Source organism: Nycticebus coucang, chromosome 9 (genome assembly GCF_027406575.1).
Source record: "Nycticebus coucang isolate mNycCou1 chromosome 9, mNycCou1.pri, whole genome shotgun sequence".
Classification (NCBI taxonomy): Eukaryota; Metazoa; Chordata; class Mammalia; order Primates; family Lorisidae; genus Nycticebus; species Nycticebus coucang.
In genome coordinates this window covers 1,430,333-1,451,616 of record NC_069788.1, presented here as the reverse complement: position 1 = coordinate 1,451,616, position 21,284 = coordinate 1,430,333, and the positions used below count along the sequence as shown (strand labels likewise).

General features: G+C 48.2%; 1 protein-coding gene across 5 annotated transcripts in view; it reads right to left on the bottom strand.

Annotated features, from left to right (window-relative positions):
* The window catches only part of CEP162 (centrosomal protein 162), an 88,595-nt gene that overhangs the window by 29,948 nt on the left and 37,363 nt on the right, over nucleotides 1-21,284 (bottom strand). For 3 of the 5 annotated variants that reach the window (XM_053602600.1, XM_053602602.1, XM_053602604.1), the window contains 11 exons: nucleotides 20,831-21,022; nucleotides 20,160-20,241; nucleotides 19,455-19,719; nucleotides 15,756-16,017; nucleotides 12,656-12,789; nucleotides 12,171-12,398; nucleotides 11,364-11,504; nucleotides 8,563-8,675; nucleotides 8,032-8,137; nucleotides 2,323-2,449; nucleotides 126-289 (listed from right to left, as the gene is read on the bottom strand). In XM_053602600.1, the coding sequence (XP_053458575.1) occupies nucleotides 126-289; nucleotides 2,323-2,449; nucleotides 8,032-8,137; nucleotides 8,563-8,675; nucleotides 11,364-11,504; nucleotides 12,171-12,398; nucleotides 12,656-12,789; nucleotides 15,756-16,017; nucleotides 19,455-19,719; nucleotides 20,160-20,241; nucleotides 20,831-21,022 (1,814 nt within the window). The remainder of the gene's footprint in view (nucleotides 1-125; nucleotides 290-2,322; nucleotides 2,450-8,031; nucleotides 8,138-8,562; nucleotides 8,676-11,363; nucleotides 11,505-12,170; nucleotides 12,399-12,655; nucleotides 12,790-15,755; nucleotides 16,018-19,454; nucleotides 19,720-20,159; nucleotides 20,242-20,830; nucleotides 21,023-21,284) is intronic. The other 2 variants (XM_053602601.1, XM_053602603.1) reach the window with 1 other exon arrangement.

Sequence of the window (21,284 nt, the reverse complement as noted above, 5' to 3'; positions counted from 1 at the left end):
GCACACCAAACCCAAACGAGTTACTCTAATGAACAGAGTTCAGAGGAATGATGCAATGACACAGCTGACTCAGAACTGTCACTGAGGACAACAGGTGCACTAACACACTCTGCAGTGGCCATTACCTCCAGTTTGAGCTGCTCAATTTCCTCGTTTGCTTCTTTAAGCCGAATTGCATCTTTGTCGAGCAGCTCCTGGTTCTCAGCATACCACTGCAACCTCTTCTGCAGGCGGCTGATTTCTTGTTTATGTGTTTCTTCTAAAATTTTTATTTCATATAATTTTTCACCTATAAGATAAAGTCACTCAATTTGTAATTATTCAAGATAAGAAAGTAAACCAAACTAAAAGATTTTAAATAAAAATCAATGTTTGCTGAAAGTATTATGTAAAAAAAAAAAAAAAAAAAGAGGCACAAAACAACTGGCGCCCAGAGCACCATGGACTTGGGTCTGCAGTCGGCAGGGACGAGGGGCCGCACGCACAGCCCAGACCCAGAGCACCATGGACTTGTGTCTGCAGCCAGCAGGGACGAGGGGTCACACGCACAGCCCAGACCCAGAGCACCATGGACTTGTGTCTGCAGCCGGCAGGGACGAGGGGCCGCTCGCACAGCCCAGACCCAGAGCACCATGGACTTGTGTCTGCAGCCGGCAGGGACGAGGGGTCGCACGCACAGCCCAGACCCAGAGCACCATGGACTTGGGTCTGCAGCCGGCAGGGACGAGGGGCCGCACGCACAGCCCAGACCCAGAGCACCATGGACTTGTGTCTGCAGCCGGCAGGGACGAGGGGCCGCAAGCACAGCCCAGACCCAGAGCACCATGGACTTGTGTCTGCAGTCGGCAGGGACGAGGGGCCGCACGCACAGCCCAGACCCAGAGCACCTTGGACTTGTGTCTGCAGCCGGCAGGGACGAGGGGCCGCACGCACAGCCCAGAGCACCATGGACTTGTGTCTGCAGCCGGCAGGGACGAGGGGCCGCACGCACAGCCCAGACCCAGAGCACCATGGACTTGTGTCTGCAGCCGGCAGGGACGAGGGGCCGCACGCACAGCCCAGACCCAGAGCACCATGGACTTGTGTCTGCAGCCGGCAGGGACGAGGGGCCGCACGCACAGCCCAGACCCAGAGCACCATGGACTTGTGTCTGCAGCCGGCAGGGACGAGGGGCCGCACGCACAGCCCAGACCCAGAGCACCATGGACTTGTGTCTGCAGCCGGCAGGGACGAGGGGCCGCACGCACAGCCCAGACCCAGAGCACCATGGACTTGTGTCTGCAGCCGGCAGGGACGAGGGGCCGCACGCACAGCCCAGACCCAGAGCACCATGGACTTGTGTCTGCAGCCGGCAGGGACGAGGGGCCGCACGCACAGCCCAGACCCTTCACCTTCTGGCAGAGTTGGAAGTGAAGACAGTTCTGATAAATCGATCATTTTCCTGCTGACTTTCATTACTCAAGTTTCCAGGGGAAAATAAATGTTGGATTCAAGAGATGAAAAAAATGCAAGCCTATAATTATATTACAAAGTAACAATGGCAAATACCTAATTACTATGTATTATTTTATTTACCACAACAAACTCTCATCTTGGATACTGTTATCACTGTTTTACAGATGAGGAAAGCAGCACCATCTTGTCTGTAAGTAGCAGGGATGAGTGTCTCTGCACACCTTCCACTGCAGCTCACCAGTCACAGAGCAGGTCCCCCCTGGGCACACAGGGCTCTGCTCTCCGACCTTTCTGGCCTGTGTCCGGCCACCGCACGTCATGGACGCCTGGAGCAGGCTCCTTCTACCCTTCATTTTCACGTCTTACGAGATGGCAAGGCCACCATACCCTGAACCCTTGTTTAACACCCATCTCCTCTCAGGTTTGTGATTTTTTTCTTATATTAAAGCTGCCCCCGCTATTGCCCTGGTGGGGACTGTGCCATCTTTATTTTTCTGCTCTCTGTAAAGCACAATGCGGTGGTGTTTATTCATTTGGCAAATACTTCAGAATTCACAAGGTTTCAGACCCACGGATAAAAAGACAGACCCTGCTCTCAGGAAGGTTAGAGTCCAGCAGGGGTGACAGCTATGTGAACAATTAGACATAAAATGCTATGAATCAAAATAATCCTTGATTTTCATTAATCTTGCAATTATTCCTATTAAAACCAATCCAATGCCTACACTTTTAATCCCTTTTTAGTAACCCAAAACATTTCTCAGATACTTTAAGGAACAGCATTTTGACTATATATTTAATTACTGTGCCTTGAATCCAGTGCTGGACACATGTGTGGGAGCTGAGCCCGCTGGGCTGCGACCCTACCTGTGGCCTGAGCAACCTCGGCCCCGGCCCGCTCCTTTTCCTTCTTCATCTTCTCCAAGTCGACCTCCAGACCTTGCTTGTCTTGCTTCAGCCTTTTGATCTCTTCCAATAAACCATTTTTTTCTTTCTTGACATTCAAAGAAGTACAACAGCAAGTTATTTCCAACCATGATAAACTGTGGTCCAGTCTCTCCTCCAGCCACCATAGATCTTGCTGTGAAACAGCTCCGAGTCTCAGCTCTGCTGCCACCGAGTGCCACCCACCCTGCCCAGAACCGTCAGTGGCTCCCACAGCCTCCTGGAGTTGGTCCCAACCACCTCGGCACAGCACTGAGGACCTGCAGCCCCCTGCCCAGCTTCTTCTGTGAACTGACTGTACTGATGACTCGTGAACTCTCTCCCCTGGACTGCTGCCATAGCCCTTCCCTGGTCTGTCTCTCCTCCCTTCAGCCCTTCGCGTGTGTTCTCCTCACAACACCCAGAGGGTTGACTGCCGAGTCAGCCAACATCACACCTGTGTCCGAGACACTGCTGGCTCCTATCAGGTTAACCCAAAGTCCTTACCATGACCTCCAGTGCCCTCCCAGGACTGGCTGCATCCCTGTTAACCCACCCCCATTCCACTTTAGCCAGAGGCTTCAGGACTGTGCTCTGGACGCCCAGCAGGCTGCTGCCTTCAATGCTCTGCTCCTGGGCAACCTGGCAGCTGCTCCAGCTGGTCATCTGGATTTCTGCTCAAATAAAGCCAGGAAGCCTTCCTGACTGCCCTGACTAGACCAGCAGACCATCCTGGCCACCGGCATGCTGTTTCATCTTCTTTACTCACCACCACCCCATAGGTCACCTGTTAACTTGGAAGCAGGATTTAATTTCACAGACTATGCACAAAAATGCTTCAGACCAAAAAAGGTAAAAGGTTTCTCAATATGCCCCACATTCCACACTACTGTGGCCTGTTCCTCTTCTTGGCAAAAATCATATTTAAACTTTGAAGCTCAGTTAAATTAAGCTGAGCTCCTCCTGACACCCCGAGCCCACGCCTGCTGCCTCTCTGTGCGGGGCATCGCTACTTACTGTCCCATGCACCCTGATTCACACTCGCCCCTTCTCTTCATTAGACCCAATGCTCTGTGATGCCCAGACTGATTCGTTACCTTCTGTTTACATTACTGAGCGCATGGTGTGTACTCAGGAGATGGCCCTGAAAGCCTTGGCCCCGTGGCCTTACACTTGGTGTAGTTAAGTTTCACAACGGCAAATTCTTACAAATTCTATATCATACTATGTTACAACTTAAAATTCAGTCTTAAAAAGACTGAAAAGAGTATTCCTAGCACACTGTGCAATTTTGGTATCAGGCTGCAGCACAGACTTAACTGCATCATTCTAGTGTGGGACCTGGGAACTCCTGTAGGTTTATTTTTTCAGAAAAGCACTGACTTTCCAGTTTTTGAATTTTCAGGTATCTTTCTGTGAACACCTTCTGCTTATTAATTCAATCAGTTTAGAAATGCTCTATAAGCCAGGTGCAGTGGCTCATACCTGTAATCCCAGCACTCTGGGAACCTGAGTGAGGAGGATCCCTTGAGCTCAGGATTTAAGACCAGCCTGAGCAAGAGTGAGACCCTGTCTCCACTAAAAATAGAAAAAATAGCTGGGCATTGTGGCAGAAGCCTGTAGTCCCAGCTACTCGGGAAGCTGAGGCAGGAGGATCACTTGAGCCCAAGAGTTAGAGGTTGCTGTGAACTGTGACACTACGGCATTCTACCCAGGGCCACAGAGTGAAACTCCATCTCAAAAAAAAAAAAAAAAAAACAACAAACAAACAGAAATGGTCTCCAGCAGTGCCTCCTTCATGAATTACAGAATTTCCATATTCAGAGAAACTTTAAACATCTTGTGTTCATGCTATCGATGTGTAAATGGACGTCCACTCTAGGCTTGTACATGTCTAGGAACTGAGACGGTCCCTTTCTAGGAAAGCCAGAATGCCCTGTCAGTCCTGAAGCACCAGCTGTGGCCGTCCGGACAGCTGTCCCTGGCAGGTCACTGTGCAGACATTCAAAAAGGTCTCTGCCTGCCTCTGATCTCACCTTCCACTACTCCTGGCTTCATGCACCTCTGCCCCAGAGGCCTCTGCTCCCAGGGAATACACACCCTGACTTGGGGCTCCTGCGTCTGCTTTCCCCAGTGGCTGAAGCCCTGCGGTGCCAGCCGCTGCTTCTCAGTTCTCACTCCAACACCTCCTGCAGAAGGAGCTCCCCCGTCCATCTGTGTAAATGCAGCCCTGCTTCTGCCTGCCTTCCATTACCCCCTACTTTTATTTTCTTTGAAGCATTTACTTCCATCTGTAGTTATGAATTTGGCTATTAACTGCCTGTCTCCCTGGGCACAGGGCAGGTGCTCCCTAAAGGCTCACAGGTGGATGTGGGGATGTAGACTGCTCTCCTCCCAGCCCTGCAACACTGGCAGGAGACGGCTCAGGATGTGGGCTTTTAGTATGTTTCCATCCATATTTTATAAAGTGCTAACTGACATTTTAAGAAAACACTAATAGGTACTAATTTTTTTTTTTTTTTTTTTTTTGGTTTTTGGCCAGGGCTGGGTTTGAACTCGCCACCTCCGGCACATGGGACCGGCGCCCAATAGGTACTAATTTTTAAGGCTCATTACACTGTATACAAATACGCTTGATATGATAATTATTTTATAGATTATGTCAAGAAGAATAATTTTCTTCTGAAACTATTTGACTTCAGAGTATCAACGTAAATGAAAAGATATATTATTTGTAATCCATCTTTCAGTATGTGCACACAAAAAAATCTCCAAATAATTTTTATGATGATCTTAAATTAACACTTTGTTTTCTTCTGATTTCTTTCAAGTTTTCTCGCCTTTGCTGCTGCTCTGTGTGGGGCCTCCATGGGGGTTTTCACTCTTTGTCCTGAGTAGGAGTTACTGTGCTCCTGAATATGAGACACATCTCTTATCACTTCTGGAAAATTCTCCTTATTATCTATCAAAATACTTAGACAGGTGTTAGCAGACTCATATCCTCAACATTTCTGGCATCTCCCTGTGCTCCACTCTCAGTCCCTGAGACCTGCCTCTCAGTCTGCCACCTTTTCTCCTGGTTGTTTATGATCATCTATTTAACTCTTCCACTTAGTTTTTAAGTTCCAGAATCCTATTTCACTCCCGGAGTTCTGTTTACTGTACCTTGAATTTTCCTGATCTGTTTGGTTCTCTTCTCACCTTTTCTCATTTGTTTTTTATATGTAATCATTTAAGTGTACTTACTGTACTGCTGCTATTCAATACTCCATTGAGGTTCTGATCCTGCTGTGAACCACTTCATGTCCTGGTGGGGGACTGTTTCTCTGGGCTTTGCACTTCACATTGTGACACTGTGAGCTGGGTGAAGGGCACAGACCTCAGAACTGGGGAACCTTTGGCTGTGGGACCTCATGTGGCCTTCTGGACCCTGAGTGCAGCCTTTTGACCGAATCCACACTTTATAGAACACATCTTTTTCCATAAAGAAATTTGTTTTGAAGTTTGGAAATCAGTTGTGGGGCTGCTCTTGGGAACACTGGAGGGCCACACGCAGCCTCGAGGCTGCAGGTCCCCAGTCCAGCGTCAGAACCAGTTTATTTTCTTGAGCACTGCAGGCAGGGTCAACTCAAACACTGAAACACAGACGCAGGCAGAGGAGGTGGCGTTCACCAGGGACCAGGAAAGCAGGTGCACCGAGCAGGAGAGGTCGTCCCCTCCGTGCTCAGAGGCCAAGCAGCACAGAAACGCCTGCTCGGCACCTCAGCTTCCCCTGAAGGCAGATGGAGGTTCTGCTGGAGGACAAGGGCCTTGGAAGACGCCATCTACACCTTGCTGTCTTGCTGTTAAAGCTCAGGCCTCATGGTTACTACCCTGGTGGACTGAGCGGAAGGTGTTTACTGCTGTTTTTATCTCTCCTTATTTTTAGCTCATAAAGATTTCTCTTAATTTCTTAAGAGCTCAGTTATCCAAGTACAAGATGCTTATTATATTTTATCTGTTTTTTTATGTGTGTATTTTAGTGGAAGTTTCCAAATTGATTTGTCATAATACTATATTCAAATTACAACTTTCAAAAGGTCCCTAATAGCAGCCTAGGAATAGAACTAATGCTATGCTTGAAAGCTGACCAGGTTCTCCCAAACCTTCCATAAAATACAGCAAGCAAAATAGATCTGTTTTAACTTGCTAATTTTTGAGACCTACTGATAACGGAGGATTCAAACATTCATTTATTCCTTCTATCTCCCTATGTGCCTATAATTCACGTGTCGCACGCACTCTCTCACACACTCACGCATTCACTCACACACTCACGCACTCTCAAGCACTCTCTCACACTCTCACACACTCACACACACTCTCACACACTCACGTACTCACACACACGCACTCTCACACACGCACTCACACTCTCTCACACGCACTCACGCACTCACACGCACACACTCGCACTCTCACACTCTCAAACACTCACACACTCACGCACTCTCTCACATGCTCACGCACTCTCTCATGCACTCTCACACACACTCATGCACACAGACACACGTATACAAACACACACACCTCCCAAAGAAAGTTCCCTAATGAATTCAGATATAAAGCTGCATTTTATATGCAAAAATCTGTTAATCATCAGCTGTTATACTATAGTATGTTTAGATTTCTATGAAACCTAACTTCATATAGAAAATTTCTTATTAAAAGTGGTAAATAACTGGAATAACAGACTGGAAGGGCTTTCCATTTAGTGCTGTGGTTCTTGGGGGAGGCGGTGGGAGAGTAACAGCCCCGGGGTCTGTGTGGAAGGCACCAGAGTAGCCCTGAGGTCACTGGGACTGGTCAGTGTGGCAGCTCGAGTCATTTCTGCTTAAAACCCAGTTAACCTGCCCCCGAATTCTACAGCTCCTCCCACTGATAAATACTGCTTTAGGAAATTCCGGGCCCTATTCTTTACGATGAAATTTAATAAAAACAAGGAAAGAACTCAGGGAGCAGCATTGCATCTCCCGTGTTAGGTTCTGGATTCAAATATTTATAGACTATGGAGTCTCTGTTCCCTGGAAGTACACAGCCTGTTTCAGGAGGCAGGTAAAAAGCAACTAACTTAGAAAGGTGAGCAGTCACCTCCAAATGATCCATCCTGCTTTCGCTGTACGCTATCCACTGAGGAGTCTGTCTAAAGAAGGGATACAAACCCCAAATAAAGCTGTGCCTGATGGCTCCACAGGGCAAGCCGAGGGAGGGACTGAGTTACCAGCCCTCTCCCCTCCCCAGGCATCCAGCAAATTACATGAGGATTTTTCTGCTTATCTGTGGTGGGGGATGTCATGGAGATTATGCACGAACCTTTTTCTTTTTTTTTTTTTGGCTGCCAGCTTTCGTTAGTGTTTATGTATTTAATGTGAGGCCCAACACCACACCTCTTCTGCCAGTGGGGTGCAGAGAAACCAGAAGGCTGGACACACCTGTGTGAGGTCTTGCATATACTAAATGCAGATCTTAGAGATGACTTCTCAATTTTTAAATGGTATGAATTTTATAAACAGATCTTATTTACAGACAATATGAGAAATATGTTTTTTATACATACAAGGTTTTTACAGTCATCTTTACTATGCTGAATAGTTAAAATCCTTACACACTTACCTGTACCACCCGCAGCTCTGCTAACAGATCCGTGAAACTCTGGTCTCTGGTGGGCTCTGAATCTTCACCTGCTTGAGCTCGGAAATTACTTTTGTGCATCTGTTCTCTGATTTATTTTGAAAAGAAAAAGGTTTTTTTTTTTTTTTTTTTTAAACAAAGTATTTTCAATACAATTGTTTAATGGTAGCTTAGGAAATAGTTAAGGATGTCAGGTTTAATGACTAATCAAAAGGAATACTGTATATTCAATTTCCTGAAAGTGATGTTTGAATCACTTACAAATACAAATTCATATGAGTTCAAATGTAAGTATGTTGAAAATATGTAAGTATGTACTAGTCACCTGACACTGAAAGGACAATCCACTGAACATTACATAACCTAAAAGTTACTAAACTAGAAATCAGTGTACAAATGAAAATACATAAATGTAAAATTAAAGGTTTATAGTTTCTAACAAAAAATAATAACAATAAAATGCTTGGAAATAGTCTAAGTATATTTGATGGTTAGGACTTCAAAAGGACTTACTTTAAGGAGGCTAACTCACTGAATAAACTTTGGTTTTCCTTAAACATTCGCTCCTCATTTTTCTTGTTTTGTTCTTGGAGGTCTTTTACTTGATAATACAATCTTTCATTTTCCTTTTTAAAAACAGAAAAAATTACATGTTAGTTAAAAGTCAGAGGTACTCAGATGACAGTATGATATATATGCTCAGAGTAAATATATCCTTTAAACATTTGTTTTTTCCTTTTTCCTGGAGACAGGGTCTCACTCTGTCGCCCAGGCTGGAGTGCAGTGGTCTAATTATAGCTCACTGCAGCCTCCAGGTCTTGGGGCCAAGCAATGCTCTCACTTCAGCTTCCTGAGTAGCTAGGACTATAGGCACATGCTATTGCATTCAACTCATTTTTCTTCTTTTTCTTATATTTTTTATAAGGACAGAGTTTTTCTATGTTGCTCAGGCTGGTCTTGAACTCCGGGCCGCAAGCAATCTTCTTGCCTTTAGCCTCCCAAAGTGCTGAGATTATAGGCATCGAGCCACTGCACCTGGCCTCTTCAAACATTTTTAAGGTCTTTTAAATTTGACTGCGCAAAATCTTTTTCAAACTTTTCATATTATCTCAGAAGAAAACTTGGCATTTAACAATAGTGCTTTCCAAAATGCTTAAAAAATTTCTTTCCAAAATGCTTCAGATGCTTACTTGAAAAAACAATTTGCAAAAATCCCCAAAGGCAAAGAGCCTCCTGTCAGCACAGCAAGCTGCACTTCAGTGAGGCAGGGAGTGGCTTAAGAAATCACCATATTGTGACCTCCTGGACCAGCTGTAGAAAGGCCCAATGGCACTTTTTATACCCTCTTCTGTGGCTGGCCTGGGAGAAGAAAAAATACCACTGCTGGAAGAAACTTCTAGAAGCCCAGCCTACAGCAGTGAGGTAATGAGATGTGGCTGTAATTGGTGGTCATGCCTGTATCTGACTGACTGTCAGCAGGGAGCGGAAGACCTGGCATCTCTGAAAGTCATCGGGAGGAGACCGAGCAGAGCACAGACCTGGCGCACCCCAGGCTCAAGCTGAAGTGTGACTCAGACCCGCTGAGATCAGCGGCAGAAGAGAAGGCGCCCATGTGTGCTTAGATACTCTGGCTTATCAACCTCGCCAAATTTAAGGATCTGATGAAAATGAAGGGCTTCTGAGGATCTAATGGAAACTCGAGTTTCACCACACCTGGACTAGTGCCCGGCAGACGGTCTGCACTTAAACACACGCAGAATTAACAGTTCCCCCCCCAACTACTCAGATACAGACATCTTTTTTTTTTGGGTGGGTGGGGGGGAACGGCATACTTATGGGTCTGGGAAATCTCCTGGAAAACTCCTGTTCTCTATGGCAAGATTCGAGTGGCAGGAGAAGAGCAGAAGGTCCTCTCTAACTCAAGGGCAGTGTGTTCTGCAAGGCCAGTCTGTGTCATTTAGAGCCGACATTGTGACACCCCGTGGTGAGCCTTTCTCTGGACTCCCGGCTGACAACATGTGCTGCCAGCAGGCTCCGTACTCAGGCTGGAGCTCTCAACAGAGAAGCAGTAACGAGAGGAGAGGAGAAGGGGAGAGAAGCAAGAAATAAGACAAAGTCTGATGCTGCAGGGGAGCGGCCCGTCCAGGCTGACAGAGGCTGCATAGTCCAGATTCTGCCACACACTTCAGGAATCTGCAAACACCCAGATCTTCTTACATTAAATTAAAAAAAAATGTTTTAACATTCAGAGCATTGTCAATTGATTTCAGATTCATATTCTGAACATGATAGCAAACTAGCCACTATTATCTACTAAAAAGGATTATAGAAAACTGATAAAGAAAAACAGGGCCATCACTAAGGAAGGTGGCTACTAAAAATAGAAACCGGTAACACTGACTGACTGGTCTTCGTGTGCTAGCTTAAGATGTACAGATGCTCCCTGACTTCATGGTGGGGCTACATACAGATAAACCCACCCCAAGTCAAAACTATCCTAAGTCAGAAAGGCATTTAATACCCTGGTAAACCCAATGCAAAGTCACAAACTTAAGGTGAACCCACCGTAAGTCCAGATGCGCCCACCTGTATTAGTACCCCCATTTCACAGGTGCAGAAATGGCTGAAGAGGTGAAGTGACCTGCCCAGCCACACTGCAGGTTGGAAAGCAAAGTCTTCAGACCACAGCCCGCCCGGCCTGGACAGTCACACCTGCTGATTGATAGACCACAGCCCACCTAGCCTGGACAGCCGCACCTGCTAATTGATAGACCACAGCCTGCCAGGCCTGGACAGCCGCACCTACTGATAGACCACAGCCCGCCTGGCCTGGACAGCCGCACCTGCTGATTGATAGACCACAGCCTGCCGGGCCTGGACAGCTGCACCTACTGATAGACCACAGCCTGCCGGGCCTGGACAGCCGCACCTACTGATAGACCACAGCCTGCCTGGCCTGGACAGCTGCACCTGCTGATTGATAGACCACAGCCCGCCCGGCCTGGACAGCCGCACCTACTGATAGACCACAGCCTGCCGGGCCTGGACAGCCGCACCTACTGATAGACCACAGCCCGCCCGGCCTGGACAGCCGCACCTGCTGATTGATAGACCACAGCCTGCCCGGCCTGGACAGCCACACCTGCTGATTGATAGACCACAGCCTGCCCGGTCTGGACAGCCGCACCTGCTGATTGATAGACCAGAGCCCGCCTGGCCTGGACAGCCGCACCTGCTGATAGACCACAGCCCGCCCAGCCTGGACAGCCGCACCTGCTGATAGACCACAACCCACCCGGCCTGGACAGCCGCACCTGCTGATAGCCCTGAAGAAGCGTCTCCTGTTCCTGGATTTCTTTTTGGATTTGCTTCAATTTTTCTCCAGTGATTGGATCAGTTATTTCTCCAAAACGTAACCACTTTTGTTTTTTGTTCATTTCTTCAAAGCTACTTAACTGAGAAAATGTAGAAATTGTTTTACTAGGGGACGAAGACACTGCAGTGAGAATAATGGAAATAGAAGAATAATAGAAAACTCAGGGTACTGAGACGCAAACCGTCTCGCAGCCGTGAGCACACCGGACTGTCCGTGACCCGCAGTCGGATCACGGCAGTGAGCACACCGGACTGTCCGTGACCTGCACTCAGATCAGCACTTGGGGTCTTGTGCTGGTGGCTCTGGTTAGTGAAGTGACTCAGAACCACTGCTCAGTGACACCGCTGATAGACCACAGCCCGCCTGGCCTGGACAGCTGCCCCTGCTGATAGACCACTGCCTGCCTGGCCTGGACAGCCACACCTGCTGATTGATAGAGCACTGCCTGTCCGGCCTGGACAGCCTCACCTGCTGATAGACCAGCAGGTCTGAACGTGTGCCTTTCATTTGTCAAAATGAGCCAGTTTAAATTTAGAATCCGCCCCCCCCATCCCCCCACCCCACCCACTGAGGGTTCAATTTTAGGCTCTCAGGCAGGGAGGCACTCTTGAAGCCATGTCTTTAATTTTAAAAATACATATAGTCAAACATCTCTAGGGATCAAGGATGGCAACGTTAGCAGGAACTATAGGACTTTTTTTTTTTTCAATAAATAAAAAGGAATACAGAACAATGTGTCCGGTACCTTGGTTTGAAGGAGATAATTATCTTGATTCAGTTTGAAGAGCTCTCTCTCCTGCTGTCTTTGTAACTCTTCCAGCTTACTCTCTAGCACTTTCTCTTTCTCGGAGAAAGTGACTTTAATTTGCTCAATCAGGGCTTGAGCGCCCCTCCATCTTTCCTCTGCTTCCTGGACTCTTCTAATCAGAAGCAATTCTTTCTCCTTATTCCCATCACAGTATCCTGTAGAATCCTTTCAATGAAAAGCATTATTTAATGGCAGTAGATTTATACACAAGACTCAAACATTGGTAGTTAAAAAACAAAACAAAATGCTAAAAGAATAAAAATGATGTGGTTAACAATATTCCAGTATGTAAAAAAACTAGTAAGTGTTCTCACTCTTGAAGGAAAGGGAATTTCACATATTTATTATATTTTATTTATAATTTAGTTTTAATATTTTAGAATATAAAAATTACAAACATTAATTTGAAACTTAATACCTACAGTCTGAAACTGAAGGCAAGCATCAGCTTCTGCGGGATCTCCAGACTTCTCAGGAGTAGCCAGACAACTTTCAATTTTGGGAACTGGTTTATTCAAAGCTGCAGGCTTGATGAGTTTTGTTCCTGATAAGATTTCTAAAATATTGTAAAAATAGATAAAAGCACCACAAATACAAAGTTGAATGTACAATCAAAATTTAGTAACAATGAGTACAAATAAAATGGGAATATTCAGCTAACACAAGGATCCCAGAATGGGCTGACCGTCACACTGTCACACAGACCTCTTGCCATGACTTTCATTGTGCTCAGAAGAACGGTCACTCTGGTGGACATCCACTCACCTTGAAACGAGTGGCTAACTGACCTCAGACTTATGTCCAATGACACATGGAGCTGAAGAAATGCAAGGAGATTGTGCATTGACATAACTTCAAATTTTGTTACTTTTTTTTTTTTTTTTGAGACAGAGTCTCACTATGTCACCCTGGGTAGAGTGCTATGGCATCACAGCTCACAGCAACCTCAAACTCTTGGGCTTAAACAATTCTCTTGCTTCAGCCTCCCAAGTAGCTGGGACTACAGGCGCCAACTACAATGCCCAGCTATTTTTTGTTGTTGTTGCAGTTGTCGTTGTTTAGCTGGCCCGGGCTGGGTTTGAACCTGCCACCCTCAGTATATGTGGCTGGCGCCGGAACCACTGTGCTATGGGTGCCGAGCATAAATTTTGTTACTTTTAATCAATTATTCTTCTAAATGTTCACATCAACAAATAAGAATTTCTAAGAAACAAGTGAAAGAGCAGCTGATGAATTTCCACAGCATTTCAGTCCAGAGGAAGTGTGCTTTCCAGAGACACTATTTATAAACAATGCACAGCAAGGTACCACCACGGGAATAATAACGAACCACGTGGAAGACTTTATAACAGCTGATCTACATCTGGTTTTGAAAGCTTAGCAATGGCTGGCATAGGATTCCCTTTGGGATGAGGCAGGTGGGGGCAGGTCAAGCATCGCAAACCTGAAAGCCCAAAACCTCGACATCCCCAGAATCTGACACTCAAAGGAAATGCTTAATGGAGCCTTTCAAAATTTGGATTTTTGGATTTAGCATGCCAACTGGCAAGTACAATGCAAATATTCCAAAATACCAACCCCCTGACATCTGAAGCCCTTCTGGTCCCAGGAATTTCAGGAAAGGCAGGTCTGACCAGCGGCATGTTGAGTTCGTGGCTGTGCCCTGCCAGTCTTCTCACACTGCAATTCTCTCAGTTAACAGGTGGGCCTTTCCACACTCTGCCTTCTGGTTCCGCGAATTCCTCCCCAGCTCAGGCTTCCAACCCGGGCAGTGTCTAGGCCTATCCCCTGCTGGGTCCTCAGACTGAGGTGCACTCTGGGACCCTCACCCCCTGCACCACGCACCCTCGGTGCTGGATTCCAGCAAGCCTGTGATTCTGCTAGGACTCAGGTCCCACCCGTCTGCTCCACTCTGTGCCATACCCCTGAGGTCTTTCTTCCTTCATGACACAATTTAAATTTCACAGTGAACCATTTTAATCACTGTTCCATCATCAGCCCCCTTCTTATAAATCAGCTCATTGTACTCACTTGATAAACCCAACTATACAACTCAGGTTAAACTCATGACCACTGATTTTGTGTGGACCCTCAGGACGGCCACTTCCCATCTGCTCTGCTCTCCTGTACCCTCCAGCGCCTCTGGCCTCCTTGCTCTGGCCCACTGGCACTGCTCTGGGAGGGCCCACTCTCCCTCCCTACATCTATCTCCCAAGCCAGCACGCGTCCCCCTTCCTAGCTGCCTCCACTGCTCCCAGTGTGGGAACAGTCCTGCCCTCCCACTGCCGCCCCCTCCACGCATCCCCGTCACTGTGCTTCTCCTTGAGAACGTGCTCCAGCAGGTCTTCCCTCCCTGTCTTCAGGTTCCGCACTTTGCTTTCTCCTGGGTCTTTAACTTCGTGCACACTGTCACTTCCCCCACTAAAAACCCGCAGAGCAGAAAAGCTTCTCAGGCCCCACCTCCCATGTCAGCTACTGCCCCACTATTCTGCTGCCTTTTACAGCGACTTTCCAGTTCCAGGGGAGTCTGTCTCTCAACCCACCAGTTCCTTTCCTCTTCCCTTCTTCTCCAGTAAACTGCCTTTACAGCCACCTCCCCATGGAAACTCCTGCTGCTCTGCTGATGCCTCCACCTTGCCAGACCCCAGACTACTGTCCTCACCTTTCTCCCAGACCCCAGAGCACTCTCTGTCCTCACCTTTCTCCCAGACCCCAGAGCACTCTCTGTCCTCACCTTTCTCCCAGACCCCAGAGCACTCTCTGTCCTCACCTTTCTCCCAGACCCCAGAGCACTCTCTGTCCTCACCTTTCTCCCAGACTCTACAGCAGACTCTGTCCTCACCTTTCTCTCCTCAGCAGCACACGAGAATGGGCTCTTCTTACCCACTCCTTTCACTGGGCTTTCAGGAGCCCACGTGCTCACGTTTCCCCAACCTCAGTCTCCTTTGCGAGTCCAGCCCCCTCTGCCTGCCCTCTACCGGCCGCAAGCCCAGGACTCGGGCATGGTTTGCTTTTCCTCAAGCCATGCTCCCTTCCTTGGCAGGCTCAGTCTTACGGCTGAGAAAGCGTCTTTACCAGTCTCTCTCGGCTCCCTAGTGACACCTGCAACCCCTGCCTCCCTTGTGAACTCCAGACTTCCATGTCCAGTTGCCCCCTTGTCATCTCCACTTGTGTGCTGAATCGATAACTCAAAATTATTGCCTCTCAAACTAAACCCCTCTTCCCCCATATGTTGTGCGTTCCCGTCTGTCCAGCTGGGACAACCCCATCTTCCAGTTCCTCCAGCCCCAGACCCAAGCAACCCAAAGCTAATTCTTTACATGTTGGTGTTGCCTTTTAAGCACATCCTTACTCAACCTCCTTGCCACCAACTGGACTAAGCCCTGTCCCCTGTGAACTGCACCTTTCAAAAAGGAAATACAGTCCTGTAACATTGATCCTCTTCCCTAAAGACAAAGACAGTAAAATAATCTGTGAATCCTGTATGTGCAGCATTCCATCATAAAAGGAGGCTATGATCACCTTTATTTCTAGTTTGACTTGAGGTGGGCAAGGATCTCAAATTTTTGCTCTTTATAGCAGCCCTGGAAGTTTTCTTTTCAAGAGTAGAGCACGTGTTGAGCGGCGAGCTGGGTCTGCCGTAGCCTGAGCTCCTGACAGACGCGTACAGTCCGCGTTGGGGCTTCTTCCGGAGCAGAGGCGGTGCGCTTCTGGCCTTCTTGTGGGATGCCAGCTGACCTGTCACCGCCCCTGCCTCTCCAGCTCCGAGCTGAGGCTGGTGAGTCTGCACACAACAAGCACAGCTCGTTAATATCTAAAGGAGTCTCCACTGTTACTGTAAATGAAGATTTAGCAGATGGCAAAAAACCAGTGATTATCAAATAATGCAGTTTTTCAAGGACAACTACTACAGCAAAGTCTTCTGAGTCAAGTGCATGTGAATTTTACTATTTTGAAGCACAGCTTCAAAGTCAGCACTGACACAAAGTAAAGCGAAATCACAAAGCACAACAGGCTTGCCAGACAGCAAGACGGGTCGTCACCAGGAGGAGCAGAGCAGGGCACAGAAGAAGAGATCTGAAATGACACAGAATCGTATCTTTCTTCCTCTGGACTTCTCAAGATGCTTAAAAAATGTATTAACACCTATCTTATTTCACAAAGAACTGGCAATGACTTCCAGTAACACATAATTCAAAATTACAACAGAGAACATTTGCATCATGGGAACAAGAAAGCAGAAGTGATAAAGGGCAGAGGAAAAGGGAACAGCAGGGTGCAGGTTCCCCGGGTCCCGACAGTCTCCCCTGGAAGGTTCCCCACGTCCCGACAGTAGCCTCCAAAGGACAGCTTGCCTGTGACACGGACTGCTGGGGAGGCTAACGGTGAGCCTGCAACCACAAATGAACATCTAGCACGTACAACTGACACCACTGGTTTACGTCTAGTGTGGAGGTCAGCATACAACTGACACCATTGGTTTATGTCTAGTGCGGAGGTGAGCGTACAACCGACCCCGCTGGTTTATGTCTAGTGCGGAGGTGAGTGTACAACCGAGCCCGCTGGTTTACGTCTAGTGCGGAGGTCAGCGTACAACCGACCCCGCTGGTTTACGTCTAGTGCGGAGGTGAGTGTACAACCGACCCCGCTGGTTTATGTCTAGTGTGGAGGTGAGCGTACAACCGACCCCGCTGGTTTATGTCTAGTGCGGAGGTCAGCGTACAACCGACCCCGCTGGTTTATGTCTAGTGCGGAGGTCAGCGTACAACCGACCCCGCTGGTTTATGTCTAGTGTGGAGGTGAGTGTACAACCGACCCCGCTGGTTTATGTCTAGTGTGGAGGTGAGTGTACAACCGACCCCGCTGGTTTATGTCTAGTGCGGAGGTGAGCGTACAACCGACCCCGCTGGTTTATGTCTAGTGCGGAGGTGAGCGTACAACCGACCCCGCTGGTTTACGTCTAGTGCGCAGGTGAGCGTACAACCGACCCCGCTGGTTTATGTCTAGTGTGGAGGTGAGCGTACAACCGACCCCGCTGGTTTACGTCTAGTGCGGAGGTGAGCGTACAACCGACCCCGCTGGTTTATGTCTAGTGCGGAGGTGAGCGTACAACCGACCCCGCTGGTTTATGTCTAGTGTGGAGGTCAGCGTACAACCGACCCCGCTGGTTTATGTCTAGTGCGGAGGTGAGCGTACAACCGACCCCGCTGGTTTACGTCTAGTGCGGAGGTGAGCGTACAACCGACCCCGCTGGTTTACGTCTAGTGCGGAGGTGAGCGTACAACCGACCCCGCTGGTTTACGTCTAGTGCGGAGGTCAGCGTACAACCGACCCCGCTGGTTTACGTCTAGTGCGGAGGTGAGCGTACAACCGACCCCGCTGGTTTATGTCTAGTGCGGAGGTCAGCGTACAACCGACCCCGCTGGTTTACGTCTAGTGCGGAGGTCAGCGTACAACCGACCCCGCTGGTTTATGTCTAGTGCGGAGGTGAGCGTACAACCGACCCCGCTGGTTTATGTCTAGTGTGGAGGTGAGTGTACAACCGACCCCGCTGGTTTATGTCTAGTGCGGAGGTGAGCGTACAACCGACCCCGCTGGTTTATGTCTAGTGCGGAGGTGAGCGTACAACCGACCCCGCTGGTTTACGTCTAGTGCGCAGGTGAGCGTACAACCGACCCCGCTGGTTTATGTCTAGTGTGGAGGTGAGCGTACAACCGACCCCGCTGGTTTACGTCTAGTGCGGAGGTGAGCGTACAACCGACCCCGCTGGTTTATGTCTAGTGCGGAGGTGAGCGTACAACCGACCCCGCTGGTTTATGTCTAGTGTGGAGGTCAGCGTACAACCGACCCCGCTGGTTTATGTCTAGTGCGGAGGTGAGCGTACAACCGACCCCGCTGGTTTACGTCTAGTGCGGAGGTGAGCGTACAACCGACCCCGCTGGTTTACGTCTAGTGTGGAGGTGAGCGTACAACCGACCCCGCTGGTTTACGTCTAGTGCGGAGGTGAGCGTACAACCGACCCCGCTGGTTTACGTCTAGTGCGGAGGTGAGCGTACAACCGACCCCGCTGGTTTACGTCTAGTGCGGAGGTGAGCGTACAACCGACCCCGCTGGTTTACGTCTAGTGCGGAGGTGAGCGTACAACCGACCCCGCTGGTTTACGTCTAGTGCGGAGGTGAGCGTACAACCGACCTCGCTGGTTTATGTCTAGTGCGGAGGTGAGTGTACAACCGACCCCGCTGGTTTATGTCTAGTGCGGAGGTGAGTGTACAACCGACCCCGCTGGTTTATGTCTAGTGCGGAGGTGAGTGTACAACCGAGCCCGCTGGTTTATGTCTAGTGTGGAGGTGAGCGTACAACCGACCCCGCTGGTTTATGTCTAGTGCGGAGGTGAGCGTACAACCGACCCCGCTGGTTTATGTCTAGTGCGGAGGTGAGTGTACAACCGACCCCGCTGGTTTATGTCTAGTGCGGAGGTGAGCGTACAACCGAGCCCGCTGGTTTATGTCTAGTGCGGAGGTGAACGTACAACCGACCCCACTGGTTTATGTCTAGTGCGTAGGTGAGTGTACAACCGAGCCTGCTGGTTTACGTCTAGTGTGGAGGTCAGCGTACAACCGACCCCGCTGGTTTATGTCTAGTGCGGAGGTGAGCGTACAACCGAGCCCGCTGGTTTATGTCTAGTGCGGAGGTGAGTGTACAACCAACCCCGCTGGTTTACGTCTAGTGCGGAGGTCAGCGTACAACCGACCCCGCTGGTTTATGTCTAGTGCGGAGGTGAACGTACAACCGACCCCACTGGTTTATGTCTAGTGCGGAGGTGAGTGTACAACCGAGCCCGCTGGTTTATGTCTAGTGCGGAGGTGAGTGTACAACCAACCCCGCTGGTTTACGTCTAGTGCGGAGGTCAGCGTACAACCGACCCCGCTGGTTTATGTCTAGTGTGGAGGTCAGCGTACAACCGAGCCTGCTGGTTTACGTCTAGTGCGGAGGTCAGCGTACAACTGACCCCGCTGGTTTATGTCTAGTGTGGAGGTCAGCGTACAACCGACCCCTGCTGGTTTACATCTTACAACCGACCCCGCTGGTTTACATCTAGTGTGGAGGTGAACATACAACTGATCACACTAGTTTAAGAAGCACACACCCTAATAGTACCTATATTCTACACATCATTTCAGTTCTCAACATGTCAAATCAATTTAGGTTATAAATACTTACTTTATTGATTTTGTCATCCTGAGGGAACAAGGAAGGACTAGCAGATATCTTTCTCCTCAGGATATCAAGGTACATTTTATCTACACGATCTTCTGTGGCCGGTGCCCCTGGGCAGCTACTTTCCAAACCCTTTGTTGTGTTTTGTAAAATCACATTCTCATCATTGTTGTCAAAAAATTGGTTAACAAGTTGTGGGTCTTGAGATATAACACTTGGGCTCCTATTAAGAGGCAAGGGGCTCACAAATTCAGCCACTTTCTTCGAGCTATAAAACAAATCAGGACACAGATCATGAACTCTCTATAACGACTCCTCAAATATCCGTTATACACACATGCGCTAATGACTCAGACTGAGTTACTAATGTAACATGAATTATGATTCTGGTTATCAGAGTATATTCATGTAGCATCATGTAACTGTTCCTAACTTCAGATAATAATTTTAGTACAGTATATACAAAGGGTGACACAGGTAACTCTGAGGCTGACTTTAAAGAGACACCAAACCAAATAACACTGGCTTGCTTTTGCAGACATGGTGAGAGGGGTGTGACAGCTCACAGGGGCTCAGATGCTGCTCCTCACTCGTCAGGAAAGGTCACATCAAACAGTTGACCATAAACATTTCCAGTGACAAAACAATAAACAAACGAAATCCCCAACAGCTAATCAACCTGTCTGATATACTCCAAAAAACTCATACCTGACAGGTTGTAAATCAAAACCACTGACCCCCAAGGAGTCTCTCCTGAGGGGTCTCATCAGTTCCTCTATCGTGGGCAGATCTAAGGGGGGAAAGCAGAATCCAAAAGGTTACATGTTATTCACCTTACACGGCTAATACCACCAGAATTATACCTCCTTTAACAACATAGTTAACAAAATGGCACGGGTGATAAACCTAATTTCCCATGGCAAATCTTCCCGCACCAGCAAAACCTCCTTTGATAGTTATCAAATATCAGATATATCATCTATATCGCTCAAATGTCAGTATCAAATATATTTCAAAGAATATCTATATACACATTTGCTAAGCATGCAGTTGATCTCAAAACACTGTTCTCCATCGAAAAACCCTAATAGCCTTAATGTATCTACACACAAAAGAGTAAAAAATGTCAACTTCAGTGACATCTTGATTTGGTGCAGGTATATTAGAGGAACTGAAATTTTATTCTATTTGACTCAAATTTCATAGTTAAACCATGAATTCTTATATTTCATTTAAATAACCCTTGAAGTTCGGAGATTGAGGAACACTCATCACAGCAAAGTGTATTTAAATTATACCACACTGAAAACTCTCCAGAGAGACTCGGCTGAGCGCAGGCTACCCGCCCATCTGTGCTTGTGTCTGTGCCGCAGCTTTACCAGACTCAGCAGTAGAGACGTTTCTGGAAGACGCTTCATTTTCCCGAGGGTGATCTCCCACTGAGCTCTGGGTATCTCCCACCGCGTGGCTTTCACTTTGCTCGTCTGTGTCCCCCACAGAACGGGCTACACGGCAGTAAGCCTGGTGCAGAGCTTCCGTGTCCCCACTGCTTTGTCCGTAAGAAACACCTGCTGAGATAAATGTAATCCCTAGGAATAATTATATCACAAATACATGAGCAATACAAAACACTAGCGTCAGTCCTCATATGTCAGGAAGGAAATCAGGCCGCAGGGGACCATGCCCCACACCGTAGAGAAGCATAAGCGGGGGCCTCGCAGCCACTGCCACCAATGTGGAGTCCCCCGTGTCCTCACGGGAAGCTGTGAGGCTGACTTCACTGGTCAGTGCCCTCCTCCCTACTACTTTTCACTAATACCTCTACATTGCAAA